General features: G+C 36.9%; 1 protein-coding gene across 7 annotated transcripts in view; it reads left to right on the top strand.

Annotated features, from left to right (window-relative positions):
* Positions 1-16,421, top strand: part of MEIS2 (Meis homeobox 2) — a 229,639-nt gene extending 213,218 nt beyond the window's left edge. For 4 of the 7 annotated variants that reach the window (XM_053697961.1, XM_053697959.1, XM_053697956.1 and 1 more), the window contains exons 10-13: positions 7,646-7,704; positions 9,967-10,077; positions 10,736-10,827; positions 14,739-16,421. In XM_053697961.1, the coding sequence (XP_053553936.1) occupies positions 7,646-7,704; positions 9,967-10,077; positions 10,736-10,794 (229 nt within the window). In that variant the 3' untranslated portion in view covers positions 10,795-10,827; positions 14,739-16,421. The remainder of the gene's footprint in view (positions 1-7,645; positions 7,705-9,966; positions 10,078-10,735; positions 10,828-14,738) is intronic. The other 3 variants (XM_053697962.1, XM_053697960.1, XM_053697958.1) reach the window with 1 other exon arrangement.
* The last annotated feature ends 444 nt before the right edge of the window (positions 16,422-16,865 follow it).

The following is a 16,865-nucleotide window of genomic DNA, read 5'->3' as shown; positions in this document are numbered from 1 at the left end:
AATTCAACCTGATCAAGTACAATCGGGTTGATTGACACCCCCTGCTGGTGGCCGATTGGCCGAGAGTCTGCAGGGGAAGGCGTTGCACCAGCAGCTTACAAGAGCTGCTGGTGCAATGCTGAATACGGAGAGCGTATTGCTCTCCGCATTCAGCGATGTCTATCGGACCTAATCCGCACTGTCTGATCAGGTCCGACAGACATTTCATAAATCGGCCTCATAGTCTGAACTTCAAATGAGTAGTAGATTTTTGTTAAATAAATTGCAAAGTTATGTCTATTTCCACTCCCCTTGTATCATGTGACAGCCATCAGCCAATCACAAATGCATATATGTATATGCTGTGAATTATTGCACATGCTCAGTAGGAGTTGGTGACTCAAAAAGTGTAAATATACAAAGACTGTGCACATTTTGTTAATGTAAGTAAATTGGAAAGTTGTTTAAAATTGCATGCTGTATCTGAATCATGAAGTTTAATTTTGACTTGAGTGTCCCTTTAAAGGGACAGTATACTGTAAAATGTTTTTCCCTTAATGTGTTTACAATTGCTTTTTTTTACCAACTGCAGAGTATAAAATGTATGAACATTAGCTTTGTAAGGTTTATTTGTGTATATGAATTAGCTGATTTTGTGTTTTGAAGCCACAACCTAATAAAATGGGTTGAGCTTGTAGTTATAATCAGATCTCATTACTTTATCACATTGTGTACATATACCTGCTTCTTTATCTTATATCTGTCCATAAACCAATCATCAATACTTGGAGAGAACAATGGAAAATTAACATTGTATCACCTTATCTCTTCTATACCCCACTGGCAGTGTAATTTCTCCTGCTGGCTGTGTTTACAAAGCTTATCTATATCTTGGACCTGCGACCACAAACTTTCAGCATAGGTGGGGATACCACATGCTAAATCAACTATTTCAAATGCCAATATAAGGGTAAAGGAGCTACTTGTAAACAATTTAATACATCCCAGCAGGTAAAGTGGATCATTGGGAAAAAATTAAAGGGGAGATCACTTTTGAGTAAACTGTCCCTTTAACTGTTTTAGGAATTGTTTACTTTTCAACAAAAGAACGTCTCAAAAAATCCTAATGTTAAAAATATCTAAATCTGAAAACCCACAGCCAATTAATAGCATCATACATATAACTTGCATTAATCTCTCCTTTGCTACTCTCATAACTTCCTCCCGGTTTCCAACTTCCCCATTATATGTGTCTCCCCCATTATCAGTCTCTTCCCCTTCTGTGCAATTCTTCCTTCTCTCAACCACTGACCCTTTTTTGTTCTTATGACCTATCAGTGTGACAACCTATACAGAGTTAATTTCCCAGATCAAACTATGAGTAAGCATTCTCACACTATGAAATGATGGCTGAAAATCAGTAATCAGTGGATTTGCACAACATTAAACAGTATGTATCTCATTAGAGAGACACTAAAGTAAAACATTTAACTTTTATGATTCAGAAAGCGCATGCCGTTTTAAGAAACTTTCCAATTTACTATTATTATCAAATTTTGCAGTCTTTTTATATGCATACTTTCTGAGGCACCATTTCCTACTGAGCATGTGCAAGAGTTCACAGTGTATACGTATACTAGTCTGTGATTGGGATTGGCTGTCACATGATGCAGGGGGCTAGCAAATAGGGGGAGGAAAACATACATTTGTCAAAAAAAATTACTGCGTATTTAAAATTCAAAGTGCTATTGCATTGTCTTTTTATTGTCTACTGTATTTAAATGTCTTTTAAGAAAGGCATGGTCATCAAAAAAACCTTGCATAATAAGTTATTATACGAGATATGAGTTATAAATAATGAATTTAGTTCTGAAAGCACAAAGAAAAAACATAATTTTTTTATATATTTTTAGCTAAGGCTCATGTGCAGTTTAAAGAGGGTGTGGCAATCTGGATATTTCTTTCTGTGACAGTGCTTTTCTGTAAAAACATCAAACATGAAGATTGGTGCACAGTGTGAAATATTTTACAAAGTTGGAAGCTTTGGGCCAGATTTATCATTGATTGGATGGACAAAGGTTCACATGTAGTGAACCTGTCCGCCCGAGATTGCAAATTGTGGGGTGCATTAGTTCCCCATATTTAGCATTGCACAAGAGTCCACTCTGCAATGCTGCCCCTCCTCTCGCAGAACGATTTGAGCAAGAGAAGGGCTTGTCAATCACCCCTGTCGAACCAGTCATGGTAATTTGAGAGGGTTTAAACAGCTGCTTCATAAGTATCATAGGGGCATTTGACTCATGATAAATCTACCGCTTTGTAGCAGTTATCAGACTCCAAATGCATTTGAATAAAGTACATGGTAGGCTGACTTATAGCTAAGAATCAACACAGTGGCAGCTAGATCCCTTCTGTACCAATGTACATGAATATTATGCGGATTTTCATGATAACTGTATCTTCTTTAGGAAGATCATTTCTGTATGATGATTGGGCAAATGGATGAGAAAAAGAATAGCAAAGTGTCAAAATAAGTAAAGGATTAATATTTTTAAAGGTACAAAATGACTAAACAATTATAAATATAACAACTGTACATTTTAGCATAATTAGTAATAAAACGTTTAATAGCTTTTGGCATCTGGTACTGACACCCCTAATCCAATACCTGGCCCTTTAGTAGACCTTGCACAGTAGAGACCCTACCTTATAATGCAGACTTAACCAAAGAGGAACACTAACTAGATATAACAACAATAGGATTAGTATAGCCCCATCATGGGCATAGTGGGATCAGTGGAGGGATACCAGTTTACCAAACATTTCTGTGTTGTATCCAAAGAAATGACCCTTGTTTGAACCTTCAACCCTCATTTTAATGACTTGTTTGAAGACAGCCTGGAGTCCTGGGCTAGAGGTGTGTTGGGGGTGGGGATGGCTAATGGTTTGCAGACCTCATAGAGTCTTTGTTGTGGGACAAAGGGTACCTTAAAGCATATGGACAATTTGGATAATGCTAGGCCAGATAGTACCCTTCCAGTACTATAAAGTTTAATTAACAGTGATGACAAGTTTTAAACATGCCCCTTATAAGCTAGTTCAATGAATGACATTGAGAGGAACTAATTAGATTGTAGACTTTAAGTGTCCTAGGAAATATATTTTTATTAGCTCAACATGGTCTGAAACTTTGCCACTTATATTTGTAAAATGCCATAGAATTCTCTATTGTTGATGATGAGTCTTCATCAACATTTTGTAAGGCTTAGCTAAACATACTGTATATCTGTCTCTTATATTTGACACATTTATAACTATATGAATACTGTTATTGCTGGATGTATTGTGTATGTTTTATCAGTGTAACTTCAATTCTGCATTGGTGCATAATTTGTACAGTGCCATTTGATATTGAAGATATATATACAGTAGCATGTGCTATATATATATATATATATATATATATATATATATATATATATATATATATATATCTTGCAGGGGCCATGTTTTTAATCCATAGGAGGTGTGGGGCAGGGTTTAAGGGGTTTGCTTTCTACTCATATCCTTTATTTGCTTAACTCTAAACACAGAGGATTAATGGCAACAATTACCAGTTAAAGTAACATGAAAAACTGCAGGCACTCATTGTGGGATTACCATGTAAATGAAATCCAGTCTTAACGGCCCTGTGACTTATGGCTCTGCAAGTCCTTGTCAAATAAGGGACCATTACTACCTGCTTTTGGGAAGGGGTGGAGGGAAAGCCTCCCTTTACCTAATGCCAAACACATGTTGATATAATGGACTAACACTCCCTTTGGTGAACACAAATGGTGCATGCCAGCCCCCTGGGTCCAGGTTTCTTATTTGCTTTGGTTGCTTTTAACCCTATACTCCCTGTCAACAAATAAACATGTCATCCTAGAACAGAACATGTCTCTAGAACAGAACCTTTTTTTTTTTTTTTTAGCCTTTGAGCTTTTATAACAGATAACTTTTATACTTTATTAACCCTTGCTGAAATGTTTAGCCAACATATTTATCTTATCTACAGATTATATAGTTATATTATTACCTCTCCCATCAGTGTAAAACAACAGTCTTCATGGTTTAGAAATATTTTTTTGTGTGAAGTGATAGAGAAATTCCCAGAAAATTATAGACTGTCAAAACTTTTCCCTCCTAAATGGAGACTATAGTTTGATTTAAGTTTAAAAAAATAAATAAAAAAATCTTAGGTAATGTAATTTTTTTCTCCCTAATGAAACAATGTATGTCCAGTAAGCATTGTGTCTCTGCACAAATACATCATAGTAAATGTATGTCATAATAACCTATCCGTGTGCTTATGATATTATACACTTAATCCATAAATTACAGATTCATGTGGCTCTATTTTTCTGTCCTCCTGGTGGCAAACCCAACAGCAGAATTTATTCTTGGTGTTCTCGTGGGAGCCTTTTGCCTATCCAGCACATGAACTATGTTTATGATTTAGAGCCTACCACCTCAACTAGTTGTCAATTTGTCGATTCTACCTGTTTAACTGTAAAATATAATTTCCTCATATACCAAATAACAGCTGTAGTGTTAAACAGGTATCTGCATTTTCCTGCATGTTGTCGCTTGCACTGTATTGTGCACAGGGTGCTAGTATTGATAGTGTTTCGCTCTGTACTGTTTTATATTCTTTTCTATTTTAATTTTTAATGCCAGATGATTGTGCCAAGTTTATAAAATCTGTTCAGCTCCAGGGCTCCTGTTTGGCACCAGAGGTCAATCCCATTTGGCACTGACCTCTAAATAACCCTTAGCTTTAAAGGCTGGGTCAGCAGGAGGTTGGTATTGGGTTGAAGGGGATGGGGCCTCTCATGGAGCTGGCTCTATAGCCTCTCTAAGGCTGGCGATAAAACTTTAGACAGTTTAATGGATGTCTCTGCTGACCTAAAGAACCTAAATGAAAACACAAAGCATGGGCCTGGTTCAGGGCCAGCTGGGGAAAAGGGGCTACACGGAAAGATCACAATTGGAGGAGATCAGTTTTCTGAAAGACATATTAGGTGTTTGAGCCAAGAAAACCAAGTTTTATGAATGTTTGCTTATCTCTTCTCCTCAAATGATTGTGTGTATTTGTTTACTTGTGTGCACCTGTGTGTGTATGCATGTTTACTTGTGTGTCCCTTTGTGTGTGTATGCATGTCTTTACTTGTGTGTACCTATGCGTGCTTGTGTGTGTATGTGTGTACCTATGTGTGTGTATGCATGTCTTTACTTGTGTGTACCTATGCGTGCTTGTGTGTGTATGTGTGTACCTATGTGTGTGTATGCATGTCTTTACTTGTGTGTACCTATGTATGCTTGTGTGTGTATGTGTGTACCTATATGTGTGTATGTATGTCTTTACTTGTGTGTACCTATGTGTGTGTATGCATGTGTTTACTTGTGTGTACCTATGTGTGTGTATGCATGTCTTTACTTGTGTGTACCTATGTGTGTGTATGCATGTCTTTACTTGTGTGTACCTATGTGTGTGTATGCATGTCTTTACTTGTGTGTACCTATGTGTGTGTATGCATGTCTTTACTTGTGTGTACCTATGTGTGTGTATGCATGTCTTTACTTGTGTGTACCTATGTGTGTGTATGCATGTCTTTACTTGTGTGTACCTATGTGTGTGTATGCATGGCTTTACTTGTGTGTACCTATGTGTGTGTATGCATGTCTTTACTTGTGTGTACCTGTGTGTGTATGCATGTCTTTACCTGTGTGTACCTGTGTGTGTATGCATGTGTTTACTTGTGTGTACCTATGTGTGTGTATGCATGTCTTTACTTGTGTGTACTTATGTGTGTGTATGCATGTCTTTACTTGTGTGTACCTGTGTGTGTGTATGCATGTCTTTACTTGTGTGTACCTATGTATGTGTATGCATGTCTTTACTTGTGTGTACCTAGGCGTGCTTGTGTGCGTATGTGTTTACTTCAGTGTACCTGTGTATGTGTATGTATGTGTTTACTTGTGTGTGCATGTGTGTAAGTGTTTACTTGTGTGTGCATGTATGTGTTTACTTGTGTGTACCTGTGTGTATGTGTGTGTATATATATGTATGTGTTTACTTGTGTGTGCCTGTGTATTTGCATGTGTTTACTTGTGTGTACCTATGCGTGCTATGCGTGCATGTGTTTACTTCAGTGTACCTGTGTATGTGTGTGTATGTATGTGTTTACTTGTGTGTAACTGTGTGTATGTGTTTACTTGTGTGTCCCTGTGTGTGTGTGTAAATGTATGTGTTTACTTGTGTGTGTTTGCATGTGTGTGTGAATGTGTTTACTTGTGTGTGCATGTATGTGTTTACTTGTGTGCATCTGTGTGTATGCATGTGTTTACTTGTGTGTACCTGTGTGTGTATACATATGTGTTTACTTGTGTGTACCTGTGTGTGTATACATATGTGTTTACTTGTATGTACCTGTATGTGTAAACGTATGTGTTTACTTGTGTGCATCTGTGTGTATGCATGCGTTTACTTGTGTGTACCTGTGTGTGTATACGTATGTGTTTACTTGTGTGTACCTGTGTGTGTATACATATGTGTTTACTTGTGTGTACCTGTGTGTGTATACGTATGTGTTTACTTGTGTGTACCTGTGCGTGTATACATATGTGTTTACTTGTGTGTACCTGTGTGTATATACGTATGTGTTTACTTGTGTGTACCTGTATGTATATGCATGTGTTTACTTGTATGTACCTGTGTGTGTATGCATGTGTTTACTTGTGTGTACCTGTGTGTGTATACGTATGTGTTTACTTGTGTGTACCTGTGTGTGTATACATATGTGTTTACTTGTGTGTACCTGTGTGTGTATGCATGTGTTTACTTGTGTGTACCTGTGTGTGTATACGTATGTGTTTACTTGTGTGTACCTGTGTGTGTATACATATGTGTTTACTTGTGTGTGGACTCATGTGTGTTTGTGTATGTGTGCATTTCTGTATATGTAGAAGCTAAAAAGCTGCACACAAATATCTTTAAAAAAACTGTGCTAATTGCATATTCCACAGTAGACTGTAAGCTCTTTGGAGCAGGACTTTCATCCTTTTGTATTTGTTTTGTTTAGTCTGTTTTATGTATCTGTATTTCATTTTACCATGAATTAGTATTGTTGTGTACCCCTAGTCACGTACCCAATACTACACTTTACAAATACATGATGATAGTAATAATACTGAACTCAGTAGCTGTAGCATTGCAGCAATCTATTTTTTGTACTTTACTAATGACCTCTGGTGCCACCAAATATGGAGAACATGCATTTTCCTGTAGACGCATGGCTGCTTCATTCCCTAGAGACTGTATGGGTTACAAGAGGAGAGGAAAAGTGATTGTAGGCATGTTTCAAAAGGGTGTTAGTTCTTTTGTCTGCCTCTGATGTTAATCTTTACAGCCAAAATTGATTGAAATAACATATACCTATCATACAAACATATATACAAAACACTATGTTCTAGATAACAGCTGAACATAACATTTGCACCTTAAGTTGTATCTGATATTTTATCTAACCAGTTAGTAAGCATAAGTAATGTAAAGATCAGCTTATTTATATTTTTACTGGAACCTATGAGCAGAAATAGCAAGATGTCTCTCTTCTGTTTGCAGGTTCATTAATGCAAGAAGACGGATAGTTCAACCCATGATCGACCAGTCAAATCGAGCAGGTGAGGTTCCGATTTCTTCATTTCCTATCACCTGAAATAATTCAGGGCTTCTGTCAAAGCTTTCAGCCAACTTTAAGTTTTGAGAAACAGAGAGGATTCAATGGCTAGGAAAATACATGCCACAGCAAGATATAGTGAGATAATACGAAGACAAGAAGAGGGGGCAATCTCACCCCTTTAAATTCTTGCATTCTGCCATCAGGAACAGCTAATTGGTGCTAATTGGAGATTTCCACCATGCTCTCAGTACAATTACCTCCCCATTTTTAACAAATACTAATTGGTGCAAAGCACACTGGGGCCACAAGTATGGAAGTTAACCCTTTTGTAGCAGTTGCTTGTAACAGAGAAATGGTTAATCTGCTTATTGCTTCTCCCTAGTGCCTGGTGGTGTAAGGAAGCCATTCTCATGTGCAGCCCATTGTGTGTATTCATTCATTGCCTATTCACACGGAGTTGGCTCAGCCGCATTATATCGCAGGCAGAGTGAGAATCTGTGTGTGGCAATTGGAGGGCGGGAAGAGAAAAGTTCTTTTGGAAGCAATTTCACCATTAAAAATCCCACCAAGATCATTTAATGAGTTAGGCTGTAATGCACATTATCATAATTTTTTTTTAAATGCAAATGTTAATCTTATTTAACTACCAATAAAATACTTACTGGTATTCCCTGTCTGGCTCGTTGTCTTCAACCTAATGTTTTAAAATTATTTATTTATGGATTTGAGAAAGAATGTGTAGTTTGCAAAAATAACCACTTATTTTTATGAGATATTACTGATATCCAGTTGTTGCTTCTTTTCAAACACAAGCATCATGTTATCATACAAAACCTTTATCAATTATAGGATTCCAGGGATGGCGTACTGCTATATAAACTTCATGTGATGGTTTAAAGGACTTAAATAACATGCGCTAATCCGTTACAGCGTATAATTTTAACATTAGCGATGCAAAAGGGTTAAACACATGCTTAAAGTCTTGCTCAGGACCTGCATAGCAATGCTGGTTCTGAGTGCAAACTTCCGCTGATCCAATCAGCAGTGCTATTTATACAACTCAGCTACACAACTAGCGCTGCCGATTGGATCAGTGGCAGTTTCCTGAATGGGACTTTAAAGGGACACTGTACCCAAAATTTTTCTTTCTTGATTCAGATTGAGCATGAAATTTTAAGCAACTTTCTAATTTACTCCTATTATCAATTTTTCTTCATTCTCTTGGTATCTTTATTTGAAATGCAAGAATGTAAGTTTAGATGCCGGCCCATTTTTGGTGAACAACCTGGGTTGTCCTTGTTGATTGGTGGATAAATTCATCCACCAATAAAAAAGTGCTGTCTAGAGTACTGAAACCAAAAAAAAGCTTAGATGCCTTCTTTTTCAAATAATGATAGCAAGAGAACGAAGAAAAATTGATAATAGGAGTAAATTAGAAAGTTGCTTAAAATTGCATGCTCTTTCTGAATTACAAAAGAAAAAAATTGGGTACAGTGTCCCTTTAACTATGTGCTTGCCAGGCATTAAACACATAGCATTACAGCGTACCTAGTGTTAAAATGCCATGCTCTAACAGATTAGTGCATGTCATTTTAACACTATAATGACCATTTATTATGGACAGCATATGTGTGTAGCCACTAATCAATGGCCGCATTCAGCTCAGAAACAGCAGTGCTTTGCCAGTCTAACTCATTTATGAGGATTGAAAGTATTATATTATTGTTCCTTTATGACCCTATTCCAATATTTATGGAATAATTGAAAATACATTAAACACCTCTAGCGTTTGTGTAAAAATAGTGCTTTGTCCCACAATCTCCAGAGATGAGGAAAAAGCATTTTTTTTTCAAATAGTTTACATTTAATTTAGGTTTCTAATGGTTTGCATTTAATATAAACTTTTTATATCATTAGACTCATATAGAGGGGAAAAAACAGCCATGCTGTCTATAATGTATTGCTTATTAGCTCTGTTACATACTAGGCAGCAATTAAATGACGGAATCAGAAATAAACTCTTTTGTTTTGTAATTAAATATTTAAAATATTGGTCGGGAATGCAGGAATCCTAGTGATAGAAATGAAATAGGAAAATTTCACAGGTCATGTGTTGTAAAATGACAGGTCCTTTTAAGCTAGACTCTCTCTTTCTGTAGGTTTGAAATGTGTGTTTCAGTACTTACACTGGAACCTTTGCTCATTTTCCGGTATGTCTTCTCTTCTTTTCTCCTTCTCTGTGTCCACGTTTGACCACAATCAGGTTTTCTTCTTGATCCTTCAGTGAGCCAAGGAGCAGCATATAGTCCGGAGGGTCAGCCAATGGGAAGCTTTGTGTTGGATGGTCAGCAACATATGGGAATCCGGCCCGCAGGTATGTCATCACCTTTCTAGCGATTCTATTGGAGGATTTATGTTCTGAATGCATGCCACTGTAATGAGAAGGTATTTTACCCTTACAGAGAGTTACTTTATACATTCCTAAAAACATACAAAAATAAACATATAGAATATGAGTGTATTTGTGTACATCTGAAGATCTCAATAATGGCAGAATGATTGTTTGCATATGTCTCATTTTTCTCAGTGTGGTGGAGGCATTGCATGATTTGATAGTTTTACTCAGAAGCAGGACTGCAGATATTTTTGCATGTGAGTGCCTAGACAAGGGAAGCCATGCTTTAGCTCAGCTATTTGCAATTTGTTATTATCAATAGAGCACCAACATATTCAATGATGGAGTCATTTGTGGTGAAGTAAAATTCTTTCCTGATGCTTTGCTTTGAGAGCTATATATACTGTAAACTGTTCTTCATAACTATATCTAAACTCCCCAAATCGGTTTAAAAAATACAGACAAATGCATATCCTTCTTGCATTTGTATAACATATTAATACTATAAGTGCTTGTTAGCGATTTTTAGGAGCTGTATAATTCAGATGTAAATTATAAACATGTCACAAAGCAGTGTCCCTGCTGTGCAGCATAGAGAACAATAAAGCTTATGGATTTCATTTTATCTTTCCTTTAGGACCTATGAGTGGGATGGGCATGAACATGGGCATGGATGGACAGTGGCACTATATGTAAACTTGTCCTGCAGTGCGGTTACAAGCAATGGATGTGAGTATCACCTGAGACTTCCTGCCATTACTTACAGTTTAACCTCCGGCACTGCATATGATCATAGACCTACTACATAGGAGAACGCAGTACATGTGGGGCTCTAGGGTCACTATCCCAGCAACCATTAAAATGGCCTATTTTTCCTATGTGCAGAAGGAACAAAGCAAAATGCTTCCTGACATATATAGAAACTCCATGTCAAGTGGTTTTAGTGTTATCTGTAGACAAGCTGAGTGAAGGAAAGAACATTTGCCTACAAAGGGTACCCAGTTTCCTGAGTCCTTGCGAACAAAAAGGACTCTTAATCAATAATGCCCCTTCTTCACTCAGCTTGTCCCCTGTTTACCTCACTAGTAGCTTTGGCATTGATATAAACATCATACATCTCCCAAAGCTGTACAAACTCAAACCAAGAGGGCAAGATTTGCTTTACATCTATGTGGGAAAACTGATCCCCTCTCTTGGTCTCATTGTCCTCTTTATATTTTCAGGTTAAAATTGACACATATTGCAGGGCATTAGATTTCTTGTGGGAAATGAAACATGACAGTGACAGAGGGAAAAGTTAGGGGTAGCGACGATGTAATTTGAGTGACAAAAATCTGTCACTTGGATGAAAGCCACATTATCCCATATGCAAAGATGCAGTAAAGAGCTCATCAGAGCAGCTTAGCTGTGTGTTAACTCAACACCCTCAATTCTTCATTATGAAGAAGCAGTATTTTGATATATATATTTTTTTGTTTAACATATTTCCTGCATTTCAGATAGTAAAGGGAGGAAGGAAAGAGTCAATAAATTTAAAAGGAAAGACATTTAGCAGCAAGTTCATATGAAGCAATTGGTTTTTCACCGAGAGCTGAATGACTGCACTTGGATTAAAGAACACATTAGACTTTAAAGCTTCAAGTGTTTTGATGTATAAAAAAAATGTATCAGCTGCCAGTTTCTTCCCCTTAGTTGAAGGCAGTGGAGCAGACAGAATTGCATATAACATTGAAACTTCTTTGTTTAATGAAGCAGAATAAAAGAAGACGCACCTTGATTAAATCACTCTGTATATGTAAATAGAGGACACAATTTCATAGGCCCTCTCAGGGGGCTGCCAGTGACATTCCATAGATTAATCAAATTTGCCTATTTCTACTGTCTTTTTACAAATGTGTGCTGAATACAGGAAGCAATGTTCCCTATAACGGCCATAGAGAAAACATTTTCTCAGCTTGGATAATTCTTAATATAGGCCATATAATTTCTAGCCTATTTAATTACATAACATATTTTATGCTTCATGACCAATTACATTAATAGCTTAATACAGAGGAATATTATCCTCTCTTGATTTGATTATGCAGCCACACAATATGGTATATTTGGTACTTAATTATCATCATCCATTGAGGAGGCTGTCGCGCTAGCACAAACAGCAAGACAAGCCTGGGATATTGTGTTTAGGTGGCGACCCCACTTGTGTTAATAAAGTGGCTCTAGAAGAGCCCTGTACCAGCCCCAGTTATTGTGCTATAGTGTAAATAAATATCTGTCACAAACATTAGTTACAAGAGTATCTGCGTGTGACTTTGTTAGCACAGAAGATGCTCAGGGCTGTGAGTATATTTAGAAAAACAGAGGCATTTTTATTATTATTAGTAGTAGTAGTAATAGTAGCAGTATATTTCTTTCTAATGTGCCAACAGCATGCTACACAGGGTTTATAAAATATTTGGACAACAAAGGGGTGGTCAGATTGCGACAAAAGATCTTACAATCTAGGTCATACTACACACACACAAGGCTAGCCATGGTCATAAAGTTAGTATACACTGTTTTGCAGTTATCTGATAAAGCCAGTAGGAACATATATGTAGCAGAGTTAACCTTGAAATCCGTGCATTTCAAGCTCAATTTTCAAAGCTAAATTACATGAAAAGGGAGCAAAACAAATCATGAAAATATGCTGCACAGTTGTTTCAATATGAATAACTAAATATGTTATATAAAAAATCTCAGGATGTTTACTGTGCTTTAAATAATTGACTGTTGAGCCACACACATCACTCTTCTGCATTTTAATACCCAGCACACCATGGTGACATTACAGGCTCATAGTTTACAATTACTAATTACATATTTATTATATGCATTTTTAACTCTCTGTATTCTTAGGAATAATATGAATTGACCTTTGATTTAATTCAGTTCTCATATTGTTAGCGGTATGTTGAGGGCTTGCTGAAGCGGCAAAGCTGAATGTTGTAGCAGCATAAAATAATGCTTCTCACACACATATCCTCCCTTTAACCTCCACAGTCACATTTCTAATGCAGGAACTATGTGCATGAGTCATGAATATTGTGTACATCAAAATTGGCATGAAAATGTTCTTTAAAATTTGAAATGAACAACAAAAAGGTACTAAAAAACACTGCTACAGTAAAACACAAAAGGAAAAAATAATGATGGAAGACACACGAGTATATAAAGTAAAAACAAAAAAACAGCATTGGCAGCCCTGATAAAGGTGGTTTAACTCTTGCAGGAGAGAGAATGCTATAATAAGCTGTATACAATTAATTTTTATTCTGCACTACGTCACTTCAAATAGCTAGAAACTGGACGCAAGCTGACAGGAATAGGAAGGGTAAATGCAGGGAGACAAGACACCCTAAAACCTTGAAGGCTCCCTAGTTCCCCTAAAGGCCAGATTTTCATGATATCCTAACTAGAAGACAGGTGAAATAATCAGATAATGAGTGACAGCAAGTTAATAACCATGGTTATTCATCAGCAGATTATTTCACCTGTGCTTTAGTTAAGATATAATGAAACACTGGCCTGTACTTCAGAACTAAAGTTGAGAAACACTGACTTGTACAACCACACGTGTGTGGAGAAATAATGCTGATCAAACAATGGCCTCTTTTCCCCAAACTTTAGTCTGGAGAGAATAGAAAAAATGTTGTAACCAAGTAAGCAACAGAAAATTCTGTCTTAATTCACACAGATCACTAACATCATCATACTGTGAATTGTATTCAACTGTTTATTAATTATTGTGAATTACATGATTATAAAAAAGCTACATTTCTTAAGTAAGTAAAAAAAAAGTTAATATATATATATATATATATATAATATGTGTGTGTTGTGTGTGTATACATATACTGTGTGTATGTATATATATACATACAGTGTTCTCCCCAGTACCTTTTTACTCAGCTAAAATTTTAGAAATTAAAGAGTCTTCCTAAAGTTGTTAATGACTTTCTGATAGCATATTTGTAGATATTGAGACACAAGAACTGTTCACCTCCCACATCAAGCAGAAAGTCCCCATGTGGATTATGCTTTAATGGTAGGTTGTCCAATGGTTATCCTCAATGTCTGCAGACAGACCAGATTTTAAGGGTATCCTAGTATTAACAGAATCAGTCAGTGAATAAGGCACAGATATCCTAAACTTCTGGTCTGTCTCCAGCTGTCCAGCAGTTGGAAAAACTTTAACCCTCAGCAAGAAAAATCACATGGGTCATTTTCATATATTCTAAAATGTGAGAGAAGCCTAAGTAAAATAAATTGTTCCAGAGTAAAGGTGAATTATTATTTTTCACATATGTTGTATGCATAGAATCTTTGGGGAGCCTGATTCCATAAAAAAATAAGTAATTTAAATTGCATCTGAAGATCTATGATTACAGCAGCATATGCCGAAACGCGTTAGATCCTGTCCAGTTTGTGCTGTATCTGTTTTACCATGGGCTACTGGCCCCAATAAACTTCATGTTTTTAATGTATGGGGGACTCCGGCACCTCTTTTTTGTCTATAATTCTAATTGCATGTTTGGGTATATGTATCAGGATTAGTGAATAAGGGATAATACTAATACATGTTTTTCTCCTTCTTGCAGGTCTGCAGGACATGCCAGGGGATTGTCTTTCTCAGGGTGGTCCTATGGGTATCAGTTTGGTACAACCAGCTCTCACTACTCCCCAAAAGACATTATGCCCTTCTACTGAAGAAATGGACCTCCGGTGCCCCACATCTGCCAAGCTCCCCATCATGAAACACATAGCTAACTGGAGGATTAGTTCATTTTGGGATGGCCATGTACGCACAACCATCACATTGTTTCGAACCAAGCCTTTGGGAGGGAGGGTAACATCCTGAAAATTACCCCAACATTATAAGGAACCTCAAGGGAAAAATGATAATATGTTTAGACAATTAAACTTTGACAAGTTTAAAAAAAATATATAAATTTAATTCCAGACAGCTGTGATTTTTTAAAAGATATTTGTCATTTTTCTTCATCAACAAAGGACCAATAAAATGAACACAAATGTGAAAATATGGGCGTGATGAAATGCCCACTAAAATACAAGTCCCCTCTGGAAAAGCAAAGCAGAAAAAGACTCAGAGATATAACTACTGTAGGATATAAACATAGGAACTAAGTTAACTTGTACATTTCTGTGGATTTAAATAGTTTTAGAAAAGAGACAAAAAGATATCCTTGTTTTTTCCACACTATGTGTGTTGTTCCCAAAAGAATGACTGTTTTGGCTCAGCCAGAACCCCTACTACATTTTCCCTAAGAAGAGCTGTGGAGTCCTTTCACCTGTCTGACCAGTACAGAGGAACATGAGGAACAGAGATGCCAAGAAAGAATATGAGGCTGTCTGCAACCCCTCGTGAACTATTTTGTTTAGGCACATCCAAGACCATGTGAAGATTTGACATATGGTTGTCTGTATCTGGCACTACAAAACAATTTATAATAGGTCAGTTGGAAGGAAGGCAGAGACATTTTTCCACCATTGACCTCTCTTCGTTGTGTGGATGCTCCTTGTTTTTAGGGGAATTCCTGCAAACTGGTCTTTGCACCAAATGACATGGACTGAACTTAATTGTAAACTCAAAGATTGGAGAACGAGAGTGTGTGTGAATGTGTGCGAGACAGAAGACAAGGACGTATGTAAGAAAAAATAATTTGTATGTTTCTTTTTCAAGTGGGGAGACGTGATGAGTAGTGGAGATGAGGTGTGTGTTGGAGAAAATGATGCAGTATCACTAAGTAACGGAGTAGTAACAGTGAGAGAATGTGTCTTATTAAACAGACTGGAATCTGTGAGGAGGAGGTCTTGAGTGTGAGTGAGGGGGAGGAGCTGTGGGAATGTTTGTAAGAGGAAGGGGTATGTATCATAAAGTATGCGTTGAAATATTATAGTGTGATTGCAAGAAAACTAGAGAATATGCAAATGTGACAGAATGTGTATGTTAGAGAAGGGAAGAAAATACTGTAACAAAATTTGTTCAGAGTTTGTTCTATTAATGTTTCATGTTAGATATTATATGTGTTACCTCAATGGAAAAAAGAATGTTCTCCTAGTAAAAACTGCTGTGGGATTGATATTGTATGTCCATGAAGAATTTCTTTCTCAGCACGTGTTCCTCATTAGAGAAAAATGCTGTTACCTTTAAGCTTTGTCAAATTTACATTAAAATACTTGTATGAGGACTGTGACTTTATGTTTAAAGAAAAAAAAAGGTGTTACAAAATGCGGTAATAAATATTTCATTTTGGATTTTTTGTGGGTTTCTGTGTGTGCTCAGTGTGGGGGCTCAGTGTGCGTTTAGTTCAAAGACTAAAGAGGAGGAAATTACACAAATGTATTACACAAGGAGGTAAATATAGATTTTCTTCTATAAGATACGACGAGTCCACGGATTCATCCTTTACTTGTGGGATATTATCCTCCTGCTAACAGAAAGTGGCAAAGAGCACCACAGCAGAGCTGTCTATATAGCTCCTCCCCTGACTCCACCCCCAGTCATTCTCTTTGCCTACTCTAAGTAATAGGAAGGGTAAAGTGAAAGAGGTGATAAAATGTTAGTTTTTATTTTCTTCAAGCAAGAGTTTTTTATTTTAAATGGTACCGGTGTGTGCTATTTTCTCCCAGGCAGCAGATGGATGAAGACTTCTGCCTGGAGGCTGATGATCTTAGCAGTTGTTACTAAGATCCAGAGTAGTTCC

Source organism: Bombina bombina, chromosome 1, assembly GCF_027579735.1.
Source record: "Bombina bombina isolate aBomBom1 chromosome 1, aBomBom1.pri, whole genome shotgun sequence".
Classification (NCBI taxonomy): Eukaryota; Metazoa; Chordata; class Amphibia; order Anura; family Bombinatoridae; genus Bombina; species Bombina bombina.
The sequence above is the reverse complement of the archived record's forward strand: the minus strand, read 5'-3'. Positions and strand labels throughout refer to the sequence as shown.